Source organism: Corticium candelabrum, chromosome 15 (assembly GCF_963422355.1).
Source record: "Corticium candelabrum chromosome 15, ooCorCand1.1, whole genome shotgun sequence".
In the NCBI taxonomy this organism is placed as follows: domain Eukaryota; kingdom Metazoa; phylum Porifera; class Homoscleromorpha; order Homosclerophorida; family Plakinidae; genus Corticium; species Corticium candelabrum.
The window spans coordinates 3,156,842-3,176,841 of NC_085099.1; the positions used below are offsets into that span (position 1 = coordinate 3,156,842).

Consider the following 20,000-nt stretch of genomic DNA (forward strand, 5'->3'; position numbering starts at 1 on the left):
ACGTCGAGATCAGTATTCTTTAGGGCTTTCTTACCGCAATGTGGTCGGAAATGGTGTTAGGGGGCGTGCAATCGGAACAAGCTTTCGTCCAGCTTACTAATTTGTTTTCATTTGCACACCGACGGAAGTTTCAAGTTGCTAGACCTCCTCGTTATCTAGTTTTTAGTTTCAAACGAGGGTAATCTATATGCCGCTATATCAGCCGTTGGTGGTTGGCAGACAGCCGAGGTGTGGAAGTGCGGTTGTCCAGTCATAGTCCCGCGAGTCACCGTAATTACAGCCGTTGACAGCGACCTATAGCGGAGTATGATAAATTCAAACTGGAAAGAGGAGAACTACTCAAATCAGTTGGAGCACACCTTTTAATTAATTAATTAATTAACTGCCAATTAATTAATTGTTGGAAATGTGCATGGCAACTGGTTGTTTTTAGTCTAGAATTTAGAATTGCCATTTAGGCGGTTTGCTACTTTACATTTTAAACATAATTGGTAGCAGACCTGTAGATATCGAAATCAACTTTGATGGAATTTGTCCGAATTTGATTTGTTCGAATTCCATCAAATCGATGTATTACCTATTTATTACTTAGTGTGGTTACTATGAGAACGGACTTGCTAAATAGTGATATTGCGCTATTCAGCCTATCAAGATATTGATATATAGTTAATTAATTAATTAATGTTATAGAAGCAATGGACCCACTGCCGCAGTACAGATTGAGCATGGATCAGGAAGCTGATAGCAAAGTGCAAGGAGGACAGCTGGTGAAGGTGGCTAAGGAAATATCCGCTAGTTGGCAAGAGCTGGCTGCTTATCTTGATCCTGACCTCTTCTCTCCAGTTGCTACTTCCGTTATCCGGCATCAGGACCTCTCGGATCCACAGAAGCAAGCAAGGCGAATGCTGGGTAAATGGGTGGACAACCATGCGGAGCGTGCTACTCGACGTAAGCTTATTCTAGCTCTTTGTGAGATGGGAAATCGGGCACAAGCCCACAATGTTTTCACTGAAGCTCTTGTCACGTTTGTGGAGAAGGGAGGTAAATATTGTGTGGTGTCTCTGATTGGTGCACGAGTAGTTAATTACAAGAATTGGCTGGAGTGTGGAACATGTTAGGAAAATTGCTGTATTGTAAGAACTTGTATGATATATGCAATGATTACAATGTTCTACAGTGGCGTAGGAAGCAGTACGACTGTGCTTTTTGGTGACCTCGCATACCCACACTCTACTATGCTCTCTTCCGGTCTGTCTCCATGGTACATGTATGCATACTGCGCAGAATCACTAAACTGCGAAATCGTGGCTAAAGCCGCATTGGCACAAGGATAAAGAATGTCATTGGCACAAGGATAAAGAATGTCACAAGTGCAAGAAATGGGACGTATTGTGTCTGCATGAAAGAGGAGTGCGAAGATGAGCAGTAAGCCAAGGAAACTGCCATTCAAAGCTCATCATGTTGAGCAATCAAGCTAAGAGTGCCGACTCCAACTGTTTTGTGTCACAAGCACTTTCAGTGTCTGTGGTAGAGCAGGCTACATGACCACGCCTACTAGCGCACGTTAGGGCAGGCCACACTTCTTTAAATTTGCTTTCTACGCCTCTGTTCTAGTGCATGTACTGATTGGTACAGGAAACGTGTTTGAAAGAGATCTTTAACACTTAAATATTGTAACTATTTTAGGTATGTGGATATCGTCAAGTGATTTAGCTGCTAGTGATAAAATGCATTTAATTTGTTAGAGATTATGTCTGATCAATTGTTATGCAACTGACGTGAAATTATATTACCATATTTATTTGATTAAACGCCGCCCTCGTTTAAATGCCCCCAGTTGTATCGCTAGCTAGAAATAAACACCATAGCATTAATCGAAGAAATACGGTAGTATATAGACAATATGAACTAAAACAGTAATTATTTCAAACTTACTGTTAACATGTGACACAACACGTTTAGTAAGTCACTGGCTGTGTGTGTGTGTGCGCGCGCGCGTGTGCATATTATGTTCAGTGATGGGATAGCAGAGATGGGTGGGAGAGTGGAAGAAGGCGGGGAATTCAATCCGTGCTAGACCACATTACTGTGAGCTCAACAGAGATATCCTTGCGGCCGTCAATGAATTGGTTTACTTTGTGGAGTCTGATGAATGGTTGAGGTACATTCCAGAAACAGCCGTTTGTCCCAGCCCTCGTTATCTTCAACAACTCATCCTAGACTTTGTTCTCCAGAGTGGGCAGGACAGCATTACCAAGAGAGAGCTATTAGACAAGATGGTGGCCAAGAAATTATCTGGAATGACTACAATGAAGGAGGATATGTCTCTTGTCATCTATGATGAAATTCTGAACACAATGCTAAAACAATCTCCTTGGGTTAGTGTGTCTCCAACATCAAAATTTAGGTACATTGCTACTGAGGAAGGAGAAGGGTATGCAGAAACCGAAGCTATTTTTCCACGCGTAGATGCCATCACAGCTACCACTGGTTCCATGCTTTCTGTGCCACACAAACACATGGGAAGCAAAGTGGCATATTCTTAGAGAATGCGTGGCTGACAAAATTTGAAGGCAGTAGACATGGAAGCTTACTTCTTTATAAATCAAGCCATTGACAGCTTGGGCAAAGCAGTCGTCATAAAAGGCATCTGTGACTATGGCTCAACTACAAGCAAAGAAGACTATTTTCATGTGTACACAGCCAGCACCTCTCTTGCCTTTCTAAGGCACCTGATGACAGTCAAATGATATCTTTTTGTTAATTACTTTTAGCAAAATATTGTAATTGGTTATCACACATCTTAATTTGACTGTAATTAGTTGTGGAGTTTCTAATTGGTGCATGACTAGTTATAATACCTGAGGGAGGCGCACATGTGATAGGGTTACAGGAACACTGGGCTAGTTGGCTAGACAGGTGTAGAACTAATGAGCAAGGGAACTGTTCAATGACTAGATAGCAGTCGAAGGTGTAGCACTTTAGTGCTTCTTCATTAGTCATGCAGTGCAAGAGTGATTGGAATGTAACAGATTATGATGCTATTACTAGAAGGACAACTGTTTTGTCTAGTAGATCGAGCAACATGTGAAATTAGCTCTTATTGAAGTGGTACATTGTTTGTGTTAGGAACTGAGGCAACTGAATGGCTGAAACTAGTAGTCAAGTCACTAAATGGGGAAGCTGTGCAATTGAAGGCAAAGTCATCAGATACTATTGCCATACTGAAGGAGCAACTTCCTAGCAAGAAAGACTCTTCATCCATGGGTCAACTACTCCTTCTCAATGAAAAACAATTACGTGATGAGCAAACATTGTCTGAGGCAGGATTAGCTAATGGAATGACACTGAGTTGTGTTGCTTGTCCACGTGAGTTAATATTGTTTCGTCAAGATAGACTGTAGTAAACAGATTGTAGCTGTGATATTGTTATAGGTTCTATGACAAGCATGGGACCCGATGTCAGTGAGTTATTTGTGCGAGCTTTGCAGCGAGGACCTACGACTGAAATAACTCGAGTCAAGATTGTCATTGTTGGCAAAGACAGAACTGGCAAGACATCCTTTAAGCGATCCTTGCTTAAACAGAAGTTTCAGGTACTTGAACTAAGAACACCCGTGGTGGCTAGACCAGAAGTGGCTGTTTGTGAAGCATGCAACTGGAGAGTTTTGCATGACAAAGACGAGGAATTGTTAGATAGACAAATAGCTAGAGCAGCGATCCATGCACAGGGTAGTGCTAATGTAAATGTGTCAGGCAGCGAAGACGCCAACCAACCAAACGATGAGAATAGAGAAATCATTCACAGTCAATTGGGCACGAACACAAGCAGAGTGAGTGAAGCAACTGCATCAATTGATGATGCTGAAAGCAGCACAGGTGATGACAAACTGGATGAAGCAATTGCTCTAACCGAATCAATTGGTCGTGCTATAGAGCAGTTTAAAAATGATCCCGATTTACTGAAGCAAGAAGCTTCCAAAGTGTATTATGCCATCTGGGATTTAGGAGGTCAGGAAGTCCTACTTCCTGGTCAACAACAAGCCATCACACCAGGAAGTATTGTTTGTGTCGTTTTTGATGCACGCAAGTATCTCGATGACATAGCTCAATCAATCCACCGTTCTCCTACTACCTTAAATAAAGAAACCCAGATTCCTAACGTGTGGATTGAAACCAACTATGATTCTGTGTCTTTATGGGCATCTGGTACTTCCTTGGCAAGAATTGAGGATTGGCGTATATTAGAGCTATATGCATCCCCAGTTATGTTCCTGATTGGAACACATATCGCTGAAGCCAGTGAAGAGATGATACAAAAACAAAATGCATTTCTGTCTAAGAAGTTTTGCGATCAGCAATTTACAGAGCACATCTACCGACCAAGCAACCAACCCGATGATTGGTTTTTCCGTGTTGAAAACTCGGTATCTGACCCAGAATCTCCAACTGAAGATCCGGGTGTGATTGAAGTGAAGCACGCCATTGAAACGTTAACAGGCGATGAGTCATTTAAATATGTGATACCAGCAACTTGGTCAGTGCTGGAGAAAATTTGCGATGCTTTAGAAAAGAAATTGGGCAGTGCCTTGTCGTATGTCAAAGATATCATGCCTTTTGCCGAGCGATTGTGTCGTATCTTTGACGAGGCAGAAGTTCGTCTTGCTTTGGTGTATTTGGATAGAGCCGGATCAGTAATATTTCCTCAGGCATATTTGGATAAAGCCAGATCATTAGAATTTTGTCAGAAAAGTGAGAAGTTGAAGGATGTAGTTGTCACCAAACCGAACTGGCTTTTCAAGGTTTATTCAGTGATTGCATCCGTTTATTATCCTCCTGGGCTATTAGGTAGGGATTGGCAAGAAGCAAAGGCAACAGGAATAGTTAGTTGGAAACTGATGAAATATTTCCTTGAAAAGGCAGGAGTGAAGGAAGATGAGTATGAAGTTGCATTGAATTTGTTGAACTGGTTCTATATGCTCTGGCCTAAACCTTCACCATCTGCTCCAGTAATTCCTTATGAAACAGACTACTTTGTACCATGTCTACTAGAGTCTGAGTCAAAAAGGCAAACAGAAGGTGCTGCTCGAGTGAATCCAAATGATTGTAAACCATTGTCACTCATTGTTTCATCTTGCAACGTTGCATTTATTCCCGAGCAGCTGCACTTCAGATTAATGATGTGTTGCATTGAGAATTATCCTGACGAACCGATGTTGACTCGTTACCAGTCTGTGTATCGAGTTGATAGGGGTGTCAGATTAGAAATTATTTACCATTCAAAGAAATACCTCATTGTGACCATCAACACGAACAGGCCATGCCATGAAATTGCACCTTTATGTACGAAGATTCGGCTGTTTATCATTGAAAAGCTCTGTGATTTGAAGGAACTAGGGTTGCCGAATTTCGAGTTTTCATTAAACATTCAACGTTCAGGACCAGCTGTTGCTGTGGATCCCACTAAGCTAGTATGTATAGACGACTACAAAGCAAGTGAAGACACGCAACTTAGAGAAAATGAAAGCAAACGTGATGTCGAGTTGAATCCCAATGAAAAAGCTGCACTAGACTGTTGGTTTTATGAACAGAAAAGTGATGCTCAAGGAACAGTTGCAGCTGCGTATGAATACGAAGATATTGGATCGCCTTCCGGAAAGAGGAAATGTCTAGAAGGAAAAGGTACAGCTAGAGTTACAGCTGCAAGATTTGATCGTCCACTCCCGAGCCACGTTCTGCCCAAGCTGCCCAACACTACAGCTGCGTGTGAATGCGAGGGTATGTGACTGATTTTCGTGAGAAACGTCTATGAAAGTCTCTAATCGGTTCAATTTGTTTACAGCACTTATTCAGGACGAGGATGGTAGAAAGAAGCTCACTAAAGTCATTATAAACAACGTGTCCCGCTCCTATCTTGGAATCGGACTCCAGGTTGGCTTGAAAAAGAACAGAATAGATGAACTGGTCTATCTCCTCCCGAGTGGACACGCTAGACTTCAAGCCATTCTCTGTGAAATACAACAGGATGTGGGCGAAGAAAGAATGCTCCGGAAAGTTTTACAGGCTTGCGAAGACTTGGGTATAATGGGTGGTATTTGGGATGACTTGGAAACGCTGGCATTGTCTGAAAAAAATGTTTAGCAAATTTGCTTTTTAGCTAGACTTGCAATTTGAATGCATGCATGCCGTACGTTTTGTTGAGCGCATAGAATTTGGAGGGATTCAGACTACTAGATAATGAGTGTCCCATGCGATTTTGTTTTGTGGATGCGTGTATCTAGAAATAATGACATATCTAGCAAACCACTTATATTTGTGTCCGGGTCTCTCCGCCGCGGGGGAGATGACCGGTTGGACTCTCGAGGCTAAGGGATTATATATACTATCCATGTACTAAAGAAAATAGAAAAACAGAGCGTCGCGTCGTAGCTTTCGTATAGGCTGGCTGGTTCACAATGTCTGCAGAAAAGCAATCCGTTTCCATGCTTTAAGGTAAGTACTGGGAATGACCATGCACATCTTAAAATTTTTGTAATCCTTTTAGCTAGTTATGACTCCATTGATTGATTTATGTTAGGTAGCTAGTCAGTGGTAGATCTAGGGTAGGGGTTGTGGGGGTTGCAAACTCCCCTTTTGTTGGTCTCGGAGTTAAAGCACAAGGTCTTGAAGCCACAATGTGCTCATTTCCAGTATTTAGTTAAAAATAACTAAGAAGATTCTTGACGAAGTGAGACATCTGGCAGCGAAACTCCAGGCTCGTGACAAGGATATATATCTTTGTTGCGTATGGTTCACTCAGTACGTAACCGAAAGAATGAAGGCAACAAGGCAGGATATATACAACCTCTTTGACATCTGCTATCAAGACATTCTGCGACTCGCAGACAGGATTGGATCCGTTGAATCTGTTCCAAGAAAAACGCAAACTTACAGCGAAACCGGAACAATACACCTAGTAGTCGAAGTCCGATTGAGCACTACAAACGATCCGTTGCGATCCCCTCCTAGACTTCCTGCTTCTTCAGATGCGCGAACGATCTAATGGTGAGCAAGATAATGTCCGAGCATTGTTGTGTCTAGTGTTTTACCCTTCTGGTTCGATTCGACATTGCCCCAATGGAAAGCCGATCTTCCATTCCCTAAGTCTCTAGAAGGTAAAGTGAGAAGGTGGCAGTCAGTATGGCAAAGCAAATACTAGGAAATGCAAGAAGCAAGGAAAAGAGAGCAAGAGTTCAAGAAGGCCATACCCAACAATTAGTAAACCTTCTCCTGGCCTCGAGAGCCTGTGACTCTCGGTTGTACCCGAATGTTCATCGTCTGCTATTGATAGCATGTACACTGCCTATCACAAGTGCAGAAGCAGAGAGGTCATTTTTCTACTGAGGAGACTGAAGACTTAATTAATTAACTAAGCAAGGTCTACCATGGCAGAGGAGCGTCTTGCACACCTATCAGTTATCACCATGCATTTACAAGACCGGGTACCAGCAGACGAAGTTTGTACAAAATCATCTACGGAAATTGTTCATACAGTCTTTGTTTGAAAGGGGCATAGTTGCACAGTAGTTTACTTAACTATTTATTTAGCAGTAGTCTATGCATGATGCAGTTAGATTCTGTTAGACAGTTTTGATGATTTAGGGAGTTATAACATGACACATTGCTAGAGATATGTTGCCATAGTTGTTGCCATTTACTTTAGCTAAGCTGTAAGAAACCTGGGCCATTTGCCCCTCTAAGAATACAAATGCGTTGACTGAAGTAGGCGGGGTCTATCAAAATTTGCAACTCCTCTTTTAAAAAATCCTGGATCCGCGCCTGCTGGGAAAGTAGTAGCAAGTGCTGACTACTCCATAATTAGATAAGTACTGTACAGCTATACAGTACCGTGTATGTACTGCATGCACGTTCTGTTCGATTTAGTGTTGGTATGTTAACTTAATCCACCCTCTATGCCTATTTTGATCACGTGGCCAATCAACCATGGAGGTCAGCTTATTTATTATTATCAATTAATATTAATTTACTCAAAGTTTGTTGATGTGCACACACATAGCCTCGTTCCCAGACTCACGTGAGCCTGGCAGTGTCCGCTTCCCGTATAATATTTTCTGCCTCCCGGTTCCTGTATGACATTTTCCAGTTTCAGGGGAGGTAAAAATGTCATACTGGAACCGGACACTGCCAGGCTCACGTGAGTATGGGGAGGAGGCTACACACACAGTAATACACCCAAAACATTATCAACGTTTCATGGACATGTTTTGAAATCAGAAGCTCAAGCACTGCCGACACTACCTTTTCGTAACACAAAGTGTTAGCGATTAGACTTGGCTACTCTCTCTAGTTCGTCCTTCTTCTTGATAGCATACGAGTTGGACGAGCCCTTGGCGGCATTCATGAGCTCATCGGCCAGACACTCGGCAATCGACTTGATGTTACGAAAGGCAGCTTCACGAGCTCCAGTGCACAACAGATAGATGGCCTGGTTGACACGCCGTAGTGGAGACACGTCGACTGCCTGACGTCTCACTGTACCCGCACGACCGATTCTCGTCGAGTCCTCTCGTGGTCCACTGTTGATGATTGCATCGACCAATACTTGAACAGGATTCTACAACAGGGACAAAAGTGTATTAATTTAGTTGTATGAGGAGATGGCGAATGTTAGTGTGACTGACCTCGCCTGTGAGAAGGTGGATGATTTCAAACGTGTGTTTAACAATTCGTACTGTCATCAGCTTCTTGCCGTTATTACGGCCGTGCATCATGAGTGAGTTGGCCAGTCGCTCAACAATCGGACACTACAAGTACACAACACTACACCACACAACACAACACTACACCACACCACACTACACAACGCCACACTACATAATGCCACACTACACCGAGGGCTGACAGATACCTATGAACAAGTATGTACGAACTACTGTATATACAGTACAGAATATCTAGGGTGCATTTCGTTAATCTCCACTAGCTAATCCGGTTGAGCTCTACTGGATTAACCGGAAGTATTCCAGTGGAATCGGATTAGTGTGGAATAAAGAAACATTGTGTTAATAGTGCAAAATGAATCAATCTTGTCCTTTTGCATGTATATGGCTGCATTAGCAGCTTCTGTGTTTGTTTTGTTGTTTGACAACACCGTTATGTTGCTACTGACTCCTTCGCTTCATTTCCGGTCGCACGTACTATTTGGCCACGCCTATCTCCACAAACTAATTCACCTTCATGCTGGATTAGTTTGCGGAGTTTGGGTGAGCTCAACCGGATTAGGTTGTGGAATATTAAAGGTGCAGGGTCACGGTCAGACATGCGGACTTGAGCCCATCTCAAGTAAGGTATATAATATGTCAAAAAATACCAATAACTTCAACACTAACAAAATTCATACCTTCACTTGAAAGCACACCAGTTTGCTGGATGAGAGGGTCAAGAAAAGCTTGAATAGGTGGCTTCCAAGGCTGCAACCACAAAGCATACACGATGACATACTTTCCAAGAATACCTATAAACAGTAAACAAATATACTGACTTACTAATGGCATATATACTAATATGCTGCATACTCTACCGAGATTTAGGTCAGAGCTCATTCGCTGTAAGGTATACTGGCCTAAGTGAACCACTTCTCGATGTTTTGAAAATAGAAACTCCATCAGTGTTTAAGGTCAGTGTTATATTCCAAGGTGTCTGGGTGCACCCAATCCTAGTAATATAACTGTACCTAGACCCACTGGTGATGTCAGAAAACAGCAATTGCTCCTCAAAATTTTTTGGCAGCCGAGAGCAAAAAGCAGGGACTGCAATAGAAAGTAAACAATTTAATGACAGAAATGACAACTATTATCAAAATGCCTACCACGAAGTAACTGTCCAAGAGCAGTTTCAATATTAAGGGCTAGAAACTCAAGAGGTCGACACACACCAAGGAACTCAGGATGTCCACGGTGTTGCTCGTGCTCTTGCATTATGGTGTCACAGTTAGAGCAGACAAGTCTCTTTTCATATTTAGACATGGCAGATTGCTTCCTCCGGTGACACTTGAGCCTGTATAGTGATGTAGACATTTTATGCCCTGGAGGAAAGTGAGCAGTAAGAAGCTCGACTATATCTTCACCAGCCTTCTGAGATATCTTATGGTGAACCAGAAACTCCACTATAAGGACTGCACTCAAATTTAACGTCAATGGGCAGCCAGGAAATATTCTTTCATCTGCATCTGTGTCAACATTACCATCACTACTTGCAGACCCATAATTTACTTCAGGCTCTTCCAGATCAAACTGAGAGTGGCCAGCAAAGAAATACTCTGCCCCGTTCCATCTGTCAGATCCTTCTCCTTTGTCAGAATCATTTTGACTACACAAGGAATCGGTGGCTTTGTATCAATCTTCAGGTAGACCAGTGCTCTCTTGCTCAATTGAAGATACAGACTCAGTTTCCATCGAGACTGAACACTGTGACTCAGCATCATTGAGTACATTTTCTACAGACATCATTGACTAGAGATGACTTAAAGTCTCAACATAATAAAGAAAACGCCCAGCATATGACTACACGTATACAGTTACTCTTGTCTGACAATTAACTTAATCAAATCAATCCATCTTTATAAACAAAAACAACAGTATTCGCATATAAAGCTTACTACCCACCTGCTTCTCTGTTACTGTTGCCAGGTGACCACTGAAGAAAGGAAATGTCTGTTGTCGTCTCATCTTCCAGAATCTTTTGGTAGTTCCTTTTCTCGATAGATTGCTTCCTCAACTTCAAGTCTCATTCTTTTGGCATCATCTCCGTGTTCCGAAGATACTCTCTGTAGGTACCACGCTTTCCTCCAGACGCCATCATCTAAGAACCTCCCGTATGTGCTTTACCTCCCGTATGTGATTTACCTCCCGTATGTGAAGTTGTAAAGTTGTCAACTGCTCGTTGGAATGAAGCAACAGCGAATCGGTAGTCGCTCTCGCGTAGTGTTCGTCGGTGATTTCAGATTCCACGTGGTCTTTTGACGTCTTGTGTGTCTTGTTCAATCTCAATGTCTGCAAAGGATCGAAGAAAGAAAACCCGTACAGCCACTCTTGCCAACTACCTCGTCTACACGAGCACTTGTAAGCGGGACAGGCTGTGCCGTACCGCGCTGTGCGGAGCCGTGTTGGTCTGGCCCGCTACATCTTGACGGGCCCTGCAGCTGGCTCAGTAAGAAACTGATTCACCACTTTTGATTGAATTGGAAGAAAGGAGGATGAAGTACGAGGATTCACGGCTGAGAGAGGAAAGGGAGTATGAAGAGAGAAGAATGAGGGAGGAAAGAGAGTAGGAAGACAAAAGAAGAAGGGAAGTAAGGGCATTCCAATTACGGATGAAGTTAATGATGGTTATGAAAATCAACCACCTGCTCAATATAGCCCCTGCACATGGTTATACACAAGCTTACTAAACGATAGTGGATCTTTCAGGCCTCCGCAGAATGAATAGTCTACTCGGAAGACACAGTTCGAGTTGTGTTATTGTTAGAGTTTTATCATTCATAGAGATACGGTATTATTAACTCGACATTATATAACTCATATATAATCATTTGAAACACACTTGGCATAGCACATTACATTTCTTCCCTAGCTACATATTGTTTCTGGTGTCAAACTAGCTAATTAATAACTTTCCTGCTAACCGTTTGACAAGAGCATTTCGTCTTTCTGTTGGTCTGTCAGTGGAAGTTTCTCTGGAACTGTGATGTGAGTCTGGCTGTGAAGATCAGAATCTGTCTCTTCCATCCAATCATTATCGATGGAGTCTCCATGAATTTCACAAGTGTTGTGGAGTACACAGCATGCAGCAATGACATGTTGCACATTTCTAATATGCATGTCATTTTTCTTCATGAGTCGCCTCCATTGAGACTTTAGCTGCCCAAAGGCATTCTCCACAGCAATCCTGGCTCTGGAAAGACAATAATTAAAGTTTTCCATTCTTCAGTCATGTGTTGGTTGTCAGGGAAAGGTTTCATAAACCACTGTAGAAGTGGATAAGCAGAGTCTCCGATAAGAAATGCTGGCACCGTACATCCATCAATTCCTTTAGATTGTCCACTTAATAACATCTCATCTTCTGCTTGCTTAACTTAAACAATGAAGAGTTTGCCAACTCTCTTGCATCATGAACACTACCTGGCCAGCCAACATTTATGTCACGAAATAGATACCTGTGGTCGACAATAGCCTGAAGGATTATAGAATACCACCCTTTTCTATTATAATAGTCAGTGTGATTTGATGCAGGTGGTGAAATCGGTATATGGCTACCATCGATTACTCCTGCACATTGAGGAAAACGGAAGGTATGAGCAAACTCTTCTTTATCATCTGACAACGCTTCTCCTGAAGGAAATTGGATATAAGTTGGCATAAGTTGATGAACGATGGCTCGGCAAGTCCTCTGGACAATCAAACAGACAGAGGCTCTGCTAATACCAAACATGTGAGATACAGTTCTATATTCTGCAGTTGTTGATAAGCCCAGATAGTGACAGCTACTCATTTTTCAATGCTAATAGAAGCTCTCACGTTAGTTGTCTGGGGTTCAACGTCTTCTCCTTAATTGATCACACAAATATAGAAATGTTTCTTTGCACATTCTGAAGTTTTTTTCCAGTCATGTGGGGTAAACGTACCTTGAACTATGAATTCCCACCAGTGATTTGACCTAACAAAGATTAAATTACTAGGAAAATAGCAATATTTAGATTGAAGTTTGAATCCCAGCAGCAGTCTTAAGGTCAGATATTACCTAGAAATGCTCAAGATGTGCCTATCAGAAGAAGTAGACTTGATGACAAGAAGTAAATTTGCCACACTTGCGACTCCTCTGCCGCACAATCAAAGAAACCCTCCTGAGGGTCTGCTACGTACGCAAGTTCTTCTTTACCGCGTTGGAGATGCTTGTTCACTCGACTGTTGCATCGCTACGGAGAAGAATAGCCGTGCAATCTTGTTTCGCTTCATGATCATAGCGTGCGCAAGTGAATATGCAGAGTTAGCGTGCGTTGAAGTCACGTCTACACGTACGTACAGTCTGGCTCACCCTAATTGTCAAAGCATCGTGTGAACGGGGCTGGCCGGTTCTTTTCGCAGGGGCTTGCTCGGTATGGCTTGGCACGGCTCGGCTCGGCTCGCTATGCGTGCTCGTGTAAACGGGGTATAGAAATTTCTAGCGGAGAACTTTAGCTAGAATTAGTGTGGGCGTGCATGAGTGAGTCTCGTGAGTATCGATGACCTTTGTTTGTGTGCAAATCAACGTCAGCACTGTGACGGAGTCTGCTGCTTCATCGATCTTCGTTCATGTCGGATATTCAAGATCATTTCAACGTTCTCATCGTTTGCGCTTTGGAGTCAGAGCTGCAGGCCGCAAAAGCAGTTCTAGAAAACGGAACGAACAGCAAGTTTGAAAACAAATACGAACATTTGAGTGATCCCGGCAGCCTCAACGTGAGAGTGTGTGAAGGATGGAATTCTACCGAGATGAAGGTGGGCATGGTCGCACAAACAGAAATGGGAGGGAGCGAGAGTCAAAGGTTGCTTTCCAATCTCGCCAAGTACTTCACGGCTACCGTAGTCGTGATGCCGGGAATCTGCGCTGGAGAGGAGAATGTGCATGGCCAAATGGAGCACGGTTGTGTGTTTGTCGCCAAGCGAACAACAGCAGAGATGGGAGGGAGAGTGAATAAAGGCGGGGAATTCCATGCTAGAGCACAATACTGTGAGCTCAACAGCGGTATCCTTGCGGCAGTCAATGAATTGGTTCACGTGGATTCTGATGAATGGTTGAAGTACGTTCCAGAAACGTCTGTTCGTCCCAGCCCTCGTTATCTTCAACAACTCATCCTACACTTTGCAATGGAGAGTGGAAAGAACGGCATTACCAAGAGAGAGCTATTGGACAAGATGGTGGCCAAGAAATTGCGTGGAATGACTCCTCTCACCTATGATGAAATTCTGAACACAATGCTAAAACAGTCATCTCCTTAGGTTAGTGTATCTCCAACATCAAAATTTAGATACATTGCTACCGAGGAAGGAGAAAGGTATGCAGCAAACAAAGCTATTTTTCCTCGCGAAAATGACATCATTGCTATTGTTGGATTCCATGCTCTCAGTGTCACACAAGCATATGGACCTGAAAGAAGAGTTGAGTGCTTACAAAACACGCGTAGCCAACAGAAAGGTGAAGGCAGTAGACATGGAAGCTTTCTACTTTATGAATCAAGCCATTGAGAGCTTCAAGAGAAAAGAAGTACCAGGCAAAGCAGTCGTCATGAAAGGCATCTCTGACTATGGCTCTAATGCAAGCAACTGAGACTATTTTCATGTGTATGCTGCCAGCACATCTGCTGCCTTTCTAAGGCATCTGATGACAGTCAAACAACATCTTTTTGGTAATTACTTTAGCACAATATTCTAATTGGTTATCGATTGGTGCATGGCTAGTTATAATACTCGAGGTGTGCATGCGCTAGGGTTACAGTAACACCTGTCTACCAGGGTGTAGAACTAATGAGCTGGAAAGCAGTCAAAATGTGTAGCACTTTAGTGCTTCTTCATTAGTCATTGCAAAAGTGGTTGGAATGTAACAGATTATGATGCTATTACTAAAATGACAACTGTTTTTTGTCTAGTAGATGGAGCAGCATGTGAAATTAGCTCTTATTGAAGTGGTACATTGTTTGTTTTAGGAATTGCCGCAACTGAATGGCTGAAATTAGTAGTCAAGTCACTAAATGGGGAAGCTGTGCAATTGAAGGCAAAGTCATCCGATACTATTGCCACACTGAAGGAGCAACTTTCTAGCAAGAAAGACTCTTCGTCCATGGATCAACTACTCCTTCTCTATGGAAAACAATTGCGTGATGAGCAAACATTGTCTGACGCAGGATTAGCTAATGGAATGACACTGAGTTGTGTTGCTTGTCCACGTGAGTTAATATTGTTTCGTCAAGATAGACTGTAGTAAACAGATTGTAGCTGTGACATTGTTATAGGTTCTGTGACAAGCATGGGACCCGACGTCAGTGAGTTATTGTGCGAGCTTTGCAGCGAGGACCTACGACTAAAATAACTCGAGTCAAGATTGTCATTGTTGGCAAAGACGGAACTGGCAAGACATCCTTTAAGCGATCCTTGCTCAAGCAGAAGTTTCAGAAAGGTGAACTAAGCACACCTGTGGTGGCTAGACCAGAAGTGGCTGTTTGTGAAGCATGCAACTGGAGAGTTTTGCATGACAAAGACGAGGAATTGTTAGATAGACAAATAGCTAGAGCAGCGATCCATGCACAGGGTACTGCTAATGTAGATGAGTCAGGCAGCGAAGACGCCAACCAAACAAACGATGAGAATAGAGAAATCATTCACAGTCAATTGGGCACGAACACAAGCAGTGAAGCAACTGCACCAATTCAAGATACTGCCAGCGCAACTAACACTGACGAGCTAGACAACAAAGCAGCTGCAGCAATTGATGATGCTGAAAGCAGCACGGGTGATGACAAACTGGATGAAGCAATTGTTCTAACCGAATCAATTGGTCGTGCTATAGAGCAGTTTAAAAATGATCCCGATTTACTGAAGCAAGAAGCTTCCAAAGTGTATTATGCCATCTGGGATTTAGGAGGTCAGGAAGTCCTACTTCCTGGTCAACAACAAGCCATCACACCAGGAAGTATTGTTTGTGTCGTTTTTGATGCACGCAAGTATCTCGATGACATAGCTCAATCATTCCACTGTTCTTCTACTACCTTAAAAGAAACCCAGATTCCTAACGTGTGGATTGAAACCAACTATGATGCTGTGTCTTTATGGGCATCTGGTACTTTCTTGGCAAGAATTGAGGATTGGCATATATTAGAGCAATATGCATCCCCAGTCATGTTCCTGATCGGAACACATATCGCTGAAGCCAGTGAAGAGATGATACAGAAACAGAATGCATTTCTGTCTAAGAAGTTTTGTGATCAGCAATTTACAGAGCACATCTACCAACCAAGCAACCAACTCGATGATTGGTTTTTCCATGTTGAAAACTCGGTATCTGACCCAGAATCTCCAACTGAGCATCCGGGTGTGATTGCAGTTAAGCACGCCATTGAAACGTTAACAGGCGATGAGTCATTTAAAAGTGTGATACCAGCAACTTGGTCAGTGCTGGAGAAAATCTGCGATGCTTTAGAAAAGAAATCGAGCAGTGCCTTGTCGTATGTCAAAGTTATCATGCCTTTTGCCGAGCGATTGTGTCGTATCTTTGACGAGGCAGAAGTTCGTCTTGCTTTGGTGTATTTGGATAAAGCCGGATCAGTAATATTTCCTCAGGCATATTTAAATACAGCCAGATCATTAGAATTTCGTCAGAAAAGTGAGAAGTTGAAGGATGTAGTTGTCACCAAACCGAACTGGCTTTTCAAGGTTTATTCAGTAATTGCATCCGTTTATTATCCTTCTGGGTTATTAAGTAAGCCTTGGAAAGAAGCAAAGAAATCAGGAATAGTTAGTTGGAAACTGATGAAGGATTTCCTTGAAAAGGTAGGAGTGAAGGAAGATGAGTATGAAATTGCATTGAATTTGTTGAACTGGTTCTATATGCTCTGCCCTAAACCTTCACCATCTGCTCCAGTAAGTTCTTATGAAACAGACTACTTTGTTCCATGTCTACTAGAGTCTGAGTCAAAAAGGCAACCAGAAGGTGCTGCTCGTGAATCCAAATGATTGTAAACCATTGTCACTCATTGTTTCATCTTGCAACGTTGCATTTATTCCCGAGCAGCTGCACTTCAGATTAATGATGTGTTGCATTGAGCATTATCCTGACGAACCGACGTTGACTCGTTACCAGTCTGTGTATCGAGTTGATAGGGGTGTGGAATTAGAAATTTTTTACCATTCAAAGAAATACCTCATTGTGACCATTAACACGAACAGGCCATGCCATGAAATTGCACCTTTATGTACAAAGATTTGGCTGTTTATCATTGAAAAGCTCCGCGATTTGAAGGAACTAGGGTTGCCGAATTTCCAGTTTTCAGTAAACATTCAACGTTCAGGACCAGCTGTTGCTGTGGATCCCACTAAGCTAGTATGTATAGACGACTACAAAGCAAGTGAAGACACGCAACTTAGAGAAAATGAAAGCAAACGTGATGTCGAGTTGGATCACAATGAAAAAGCTGCACTAGACTGTTGGTTTTATGAACAGAGAAATGATGCTCAAGGAACAGCACAAGAGCTAAAGTGTCGAGCAGACAGCGCATGCACACACGATGAGATTGTAGCTGTAGCATCGATTGTATCCGCTGATTGGGAACGTCTTGTTTCAGAGTTGTCAAAAACTTTTACCGTGAACAAGATAGAAGAGATACAGTATGACCAGAAGAGAAGGTACATGCAAGCTAGAAAGGCATTGGACGTGTGGACTAAAGAACGTGGTAACGCAGCCAGCCAGCAATTACTGATCAAATCAATGTGTAAGATTCATTGGAGATTACAAGCTGAGGAAGTTTTTGGTAGAGAACTAGTCCAGTATGTTAGTCCACAAAAGAATGATTTGAAATGACTAATTAAGATTTTGATTACATTATGATGCAAGTATTCTTTAATGGTGTCTAGTTTGAACTATGATAGTGTAGGTATCTTTTTTATCATTTGACAATCATTTATCTATACAAGTCACTTGAAGTGTAAATATAGTTTGTGATGATTAAAGAAAGTAGGCGTTAGTAATCACGTGCGTTTTGTTCTATTTCTATCAACTATCCCTATTATAGTTAGTTTGTCGACTCTAGTTTGATGTCCTGAAACTTGTGTGTCTGGAATCACTTGGACTGACAAGATATAACAAGTTGATCACGTAGGAGGAAGTTAACATCCAAGGAAGTATGTAAGCAGAACCTTTGATTTATATGTTGGTAATAAAGCTCTTAGTAGTACGGGTATCTACATGCTCTGGCCATACACATACTGTATCTATATCACGTATACAGTAACCAAAACTTAATTTTTTATTTAAAACTAAAACTAAGGAGCAGTGGGGTAGCCACGGAAAGGCCCAGAAGGGGCCCCGCCGTTTGCAAAAATTTCAAGTGTGGCACACTTAAAATTTTAGTCATAGCACACTTAGTATCTGCAACTTGTCCTGGTGCGCACCAATTACGCGTAACATGGAAGATAGATTGCAGCTCACACTATCAACAAACGGCACTACTGTACGTAGAGCCACTTACGTATATGTACTTAGACAACATTTCAAATAATTAAGCTGTCGTTCGGTCACGTGATGGGTGCACTAGGTCCGCCTCATTATTTACACTCGCGCTGCCAGCTCCATGGAAGTAAAACTTGGAAGTAAAAAATATGGGGAGGGCTGGTTGCACTAAAAATTTAACATTGTCTCATAGTAGCTACACCTCTAACTTGGACTGATCATACGAACGTTGTTCGGATTGGAACAGGATTGGAGGAATTAAAGTGTCCGGTGATACTGCATGGAGATGCCTTCTGGCAGGCAGAGAACTCTACAATTAGTGTGGGCGTGAGTGAGTCTCGTGAGTATCAATGACTTTTGTTTGTTTGCAAATCAACGTCAGCACTGTAAAGCTCGAGTCTGCTGCTTCAGTGATCTTCGGTCATGTCGGATATTCAAGATCATTTCAATGTTCTCATTGTTTGCGCTTTGGAGTCAGAGCTGCAGACCGCAAAAACAGTTCTAGAAAACGGAACGAATGGCAACTTTGAAAGCAAATACACACATCCCAGGGATCTCAGCAGCCTCAACGTGAGAGTGTGTGAAGGATGGAATTCTACGGAGATGAAGGTGGGCATGGTCGCACAAACAGCTATGGGAGGGAGAGAGAGTCAAAGGTTGCTTTCCAATCTTACCAAGTACTTCACGGCTACCGTAGTCGTGATGCCAGGGATCTGCGCTGTAGAAGAGAACGTACATGGCCAAGTGGAGCACGGTTGTGTGTTTGTCGTGAACCGAATGACAGCAGAGATGGGAGGGAGAGTGGATGAAGGCGGGGAATTCCAAGCTACAGCACAATACTGTGAGCTCAACGAGGGTATTGACGTGTGAAGCATCGAGAGATTTGTGTGGGAGTCATTTATGCTGCCTGCTCGCCGGTGGGAAAGTGAGCCATCCTGGAGAGTCGAAATGTCGGATATCGCTATTGGGAGCCGATCACACAAAACCTATCGCAGAGTATGCGACCGTCGAGTGCATACAACGAAGCGAGGTGCCACCATATCGACCGATTGGATTAGTATTGTGTCATAGTGTGTTGTGTATTCAGGTGTATGGGTATGCGTGTTCGTTGAACGATCTCAACTTCTGTTGTTCGCCATTGCAAGTACGGTGGCACGTTGAGAAGTCGGTTTACATCGCTCGTGTTGTCACATTTGGTTTCTTTGTGATTCTAGTGTTACAAGCTGCTGTACGTGTACTGGCTCTTGGATTTAGGGTTAACGAATAAGGTAAGCCACTTGAGTGTTGCGACCAGTTGGCTTAGCTAGGGGGCTGGTATGGGGACGTTTCCCCACAAAAATTAAACATAAAATTTGGCTTGTTTGCTGCTGTTCTGTTGCTTTGTTATTGATGATGATCAGGACGGGTTAGAGTAATGACATGAACTGATCAAGAGATGAGCAAGCGAAATCTATTACATTGATACGATGGTAAGGAATCGATGAGAACCCAAAGTCCAGACGTGAATAAGTTGTTTGTTGAACAACATGCTCTTGATTACGTTATCACGCCTTGACCAATCACGTGGGTATGTCCCATCAAAGCAAAATTGTGGTCAGTCTTGAACACCAGTTGATTGGTCAATCTCCCTTTTTATCCCCCTTCTCTCTTTTTCTCTCCTTCCCGTTCCTCTCCCCCTTTCCTGTCTCCCTTTTACCCCTTTTCCCTCTTTAACCCCTTTATCCCCTTTTAAGCTCCTCCTCTTG

General features: G+C 42.6%; 7 protein-coding genes and 1 long non-coding RNA gene across 8 annotated transcripts in view; 6 read left to right on the plus strand and 2 right to left on the minus strand.

Annotated features, from left to right (window-relative positions):
* Nucleotides 1-1,337, plus strand: part of LOC134191289 (uncharacterized) — a 3,484-nt gene extending 2,147 nt beyond the window's left edge. The window contains exon 2 of the mRNA XM_062659888.1: nucleotides 691-1,337. Coding sequence (XP_062515872.1) covers nucleotides 696-1,118 — 423 coding nt within the window. The 5' untranslated portion in view covers nucleotides 691-695 and the 3' untranslated portion in view covers nucleotides 1,119-1,337. The remainder of the gene's footprint in view (nucleotides 1-690) is intronic.
* A 1,538-nt stretch (nucleotides 1,338-2,875) lies between these two features.
* LOC134191625 (uncharacterized) lies at nucleotides 2,876-6,310 on the plus strand. Its single transcript, XM_062660246.1, has 3 exons — nucleotides 2,876-3,369; nucleotides 3,436-5,778; nucleotides 5,843-6,310. Exons 1-3 carry the CDS (start codon nucleotides 3,264-3,266, stop codon nucleotides 6,139-6,141), a joined length of 2,748 nt encoding a protein of 915 aa, XP_062516230.1. The 5' UTR covers nucleotides 2,876-3,263; the 3' UTR covers nucleotides 6,142-6,310.
* Nucleotides 6,311-8,246: 1,936 nt separating this feature from the next.
* On the minus strand, nucleotides 8,247-8,826 carry LOC134191660 (small ribosomal subunit protein uS7). The gene is made up of 2 exons (XM_062660277.1): nucleotides 8,682-8,826; nucleotides 8,247-8,614 (listed from the first exon to the last, which is right to left on the minus strand). Exons 1-2 carry the CDS (start codon nucleotides 8,769-8,771, stop codon nucleotides 8,318-8,320), a joined length of 387 nt encoding a protein of 128 aa, XP_062516261.1. The 5' UTR covers nucleotides 8,772-8,826; the 3' UTR covers nucleotides 8,247-8,317.
* A 759-nt stretch (nucleotides 8,827-9,585) lies between these two features.
* Nucleotides 9,586-10,741, minus strand: LOC134191675 (uncharacterized). Its single transcript, XR_009971834.1, has 3 exons — nucleotides 10,665-10,741; nucleotides 9,869-10,495; nucleotides 9,586-9,809 (listed from the first exon to the last, which is right to left on the minus strand). It is a non-coding gene; the product is annotated as an uncharacterized LOC134191675 (long non-coding RNA).
* Nucleotides 10,742-13,349: 2,608 nt separating this feature from the next.
* LOC134190927 (uncharacterized) lies at nucleotides 13,350-14,036 on the plus strand. The gene has a single exon (XM_062659470.1). The coding sequence runs from the start codon at nucleotides 13,350-13,352 to the stop codon at nucleotides 14,034-14,036; it is 687 nt and encodes a 228-aa protein (XP_062515454.1).
* A 91-nt stretch (nucleotides 14,037-14,127) lies between these two features.
* On the plus strand, nucleotides 14,128-16,783 carry LOC134190929 (uncharacterized). Its single transcript, XM_062659473.1, has 3 exons — nucleotides 14,128-14,329; nucleotides 14,741-14,980; nucleotides 15,082-16,783. Exons 1-3 carry the CDS (start codon nucleotides 14,128-14,130, stop codon nucleotides 16,761-16,763), a joined length of 2,124 nt encoding a protein of 707 aa, XP_062515457.1. The 3' UTR covers nucleotides 16,764-16,783.
* A 40-nt stretch (nucleotides 16,784-16,823) lies between these two features.
* On the plus strand, nucleotides 16,824-18,047 carry LOC134190885 (uncharacterized). The gene has a single exon (XM_062659423.1). It carries the CDS (start codon nucleotides 16,837-16,839, stop codon nucleotides 17,605-17,607), a length of 771 nt encoding a protein of 256 aa, XP_062515407.1. The 5' UTR covers nucleotides 16,824-16,836; the 3' UTR covers nucleotides 17,608-18,047.
* Nucleotides 18,048-18,418: 371 nt separating this feature from the next.
* Nucleotides 18,419-20,000, plus strand: part of LOC134190930 (protein transport protein Sec16B-like) — a 2,210-nt gene continuing 628 nt past the window's right edge. The window contains exons 1-2 of the mRNA XM_062659474.1: nucleotides 18,419-19,285; nucleotides 19,343-19,483. Coding sequence (XP_062515458.1) covers nucleotides 19,061-19,285; nucleotides 19,343-19,483 — 366 coding nt within the window. The 5' untranslated portion in view covers nucleotides 18,419-19,060. The remainder of the gene's footprint in view (nucleotides 19,286-19,342; nucleotides 19,484-20,000) is intronic.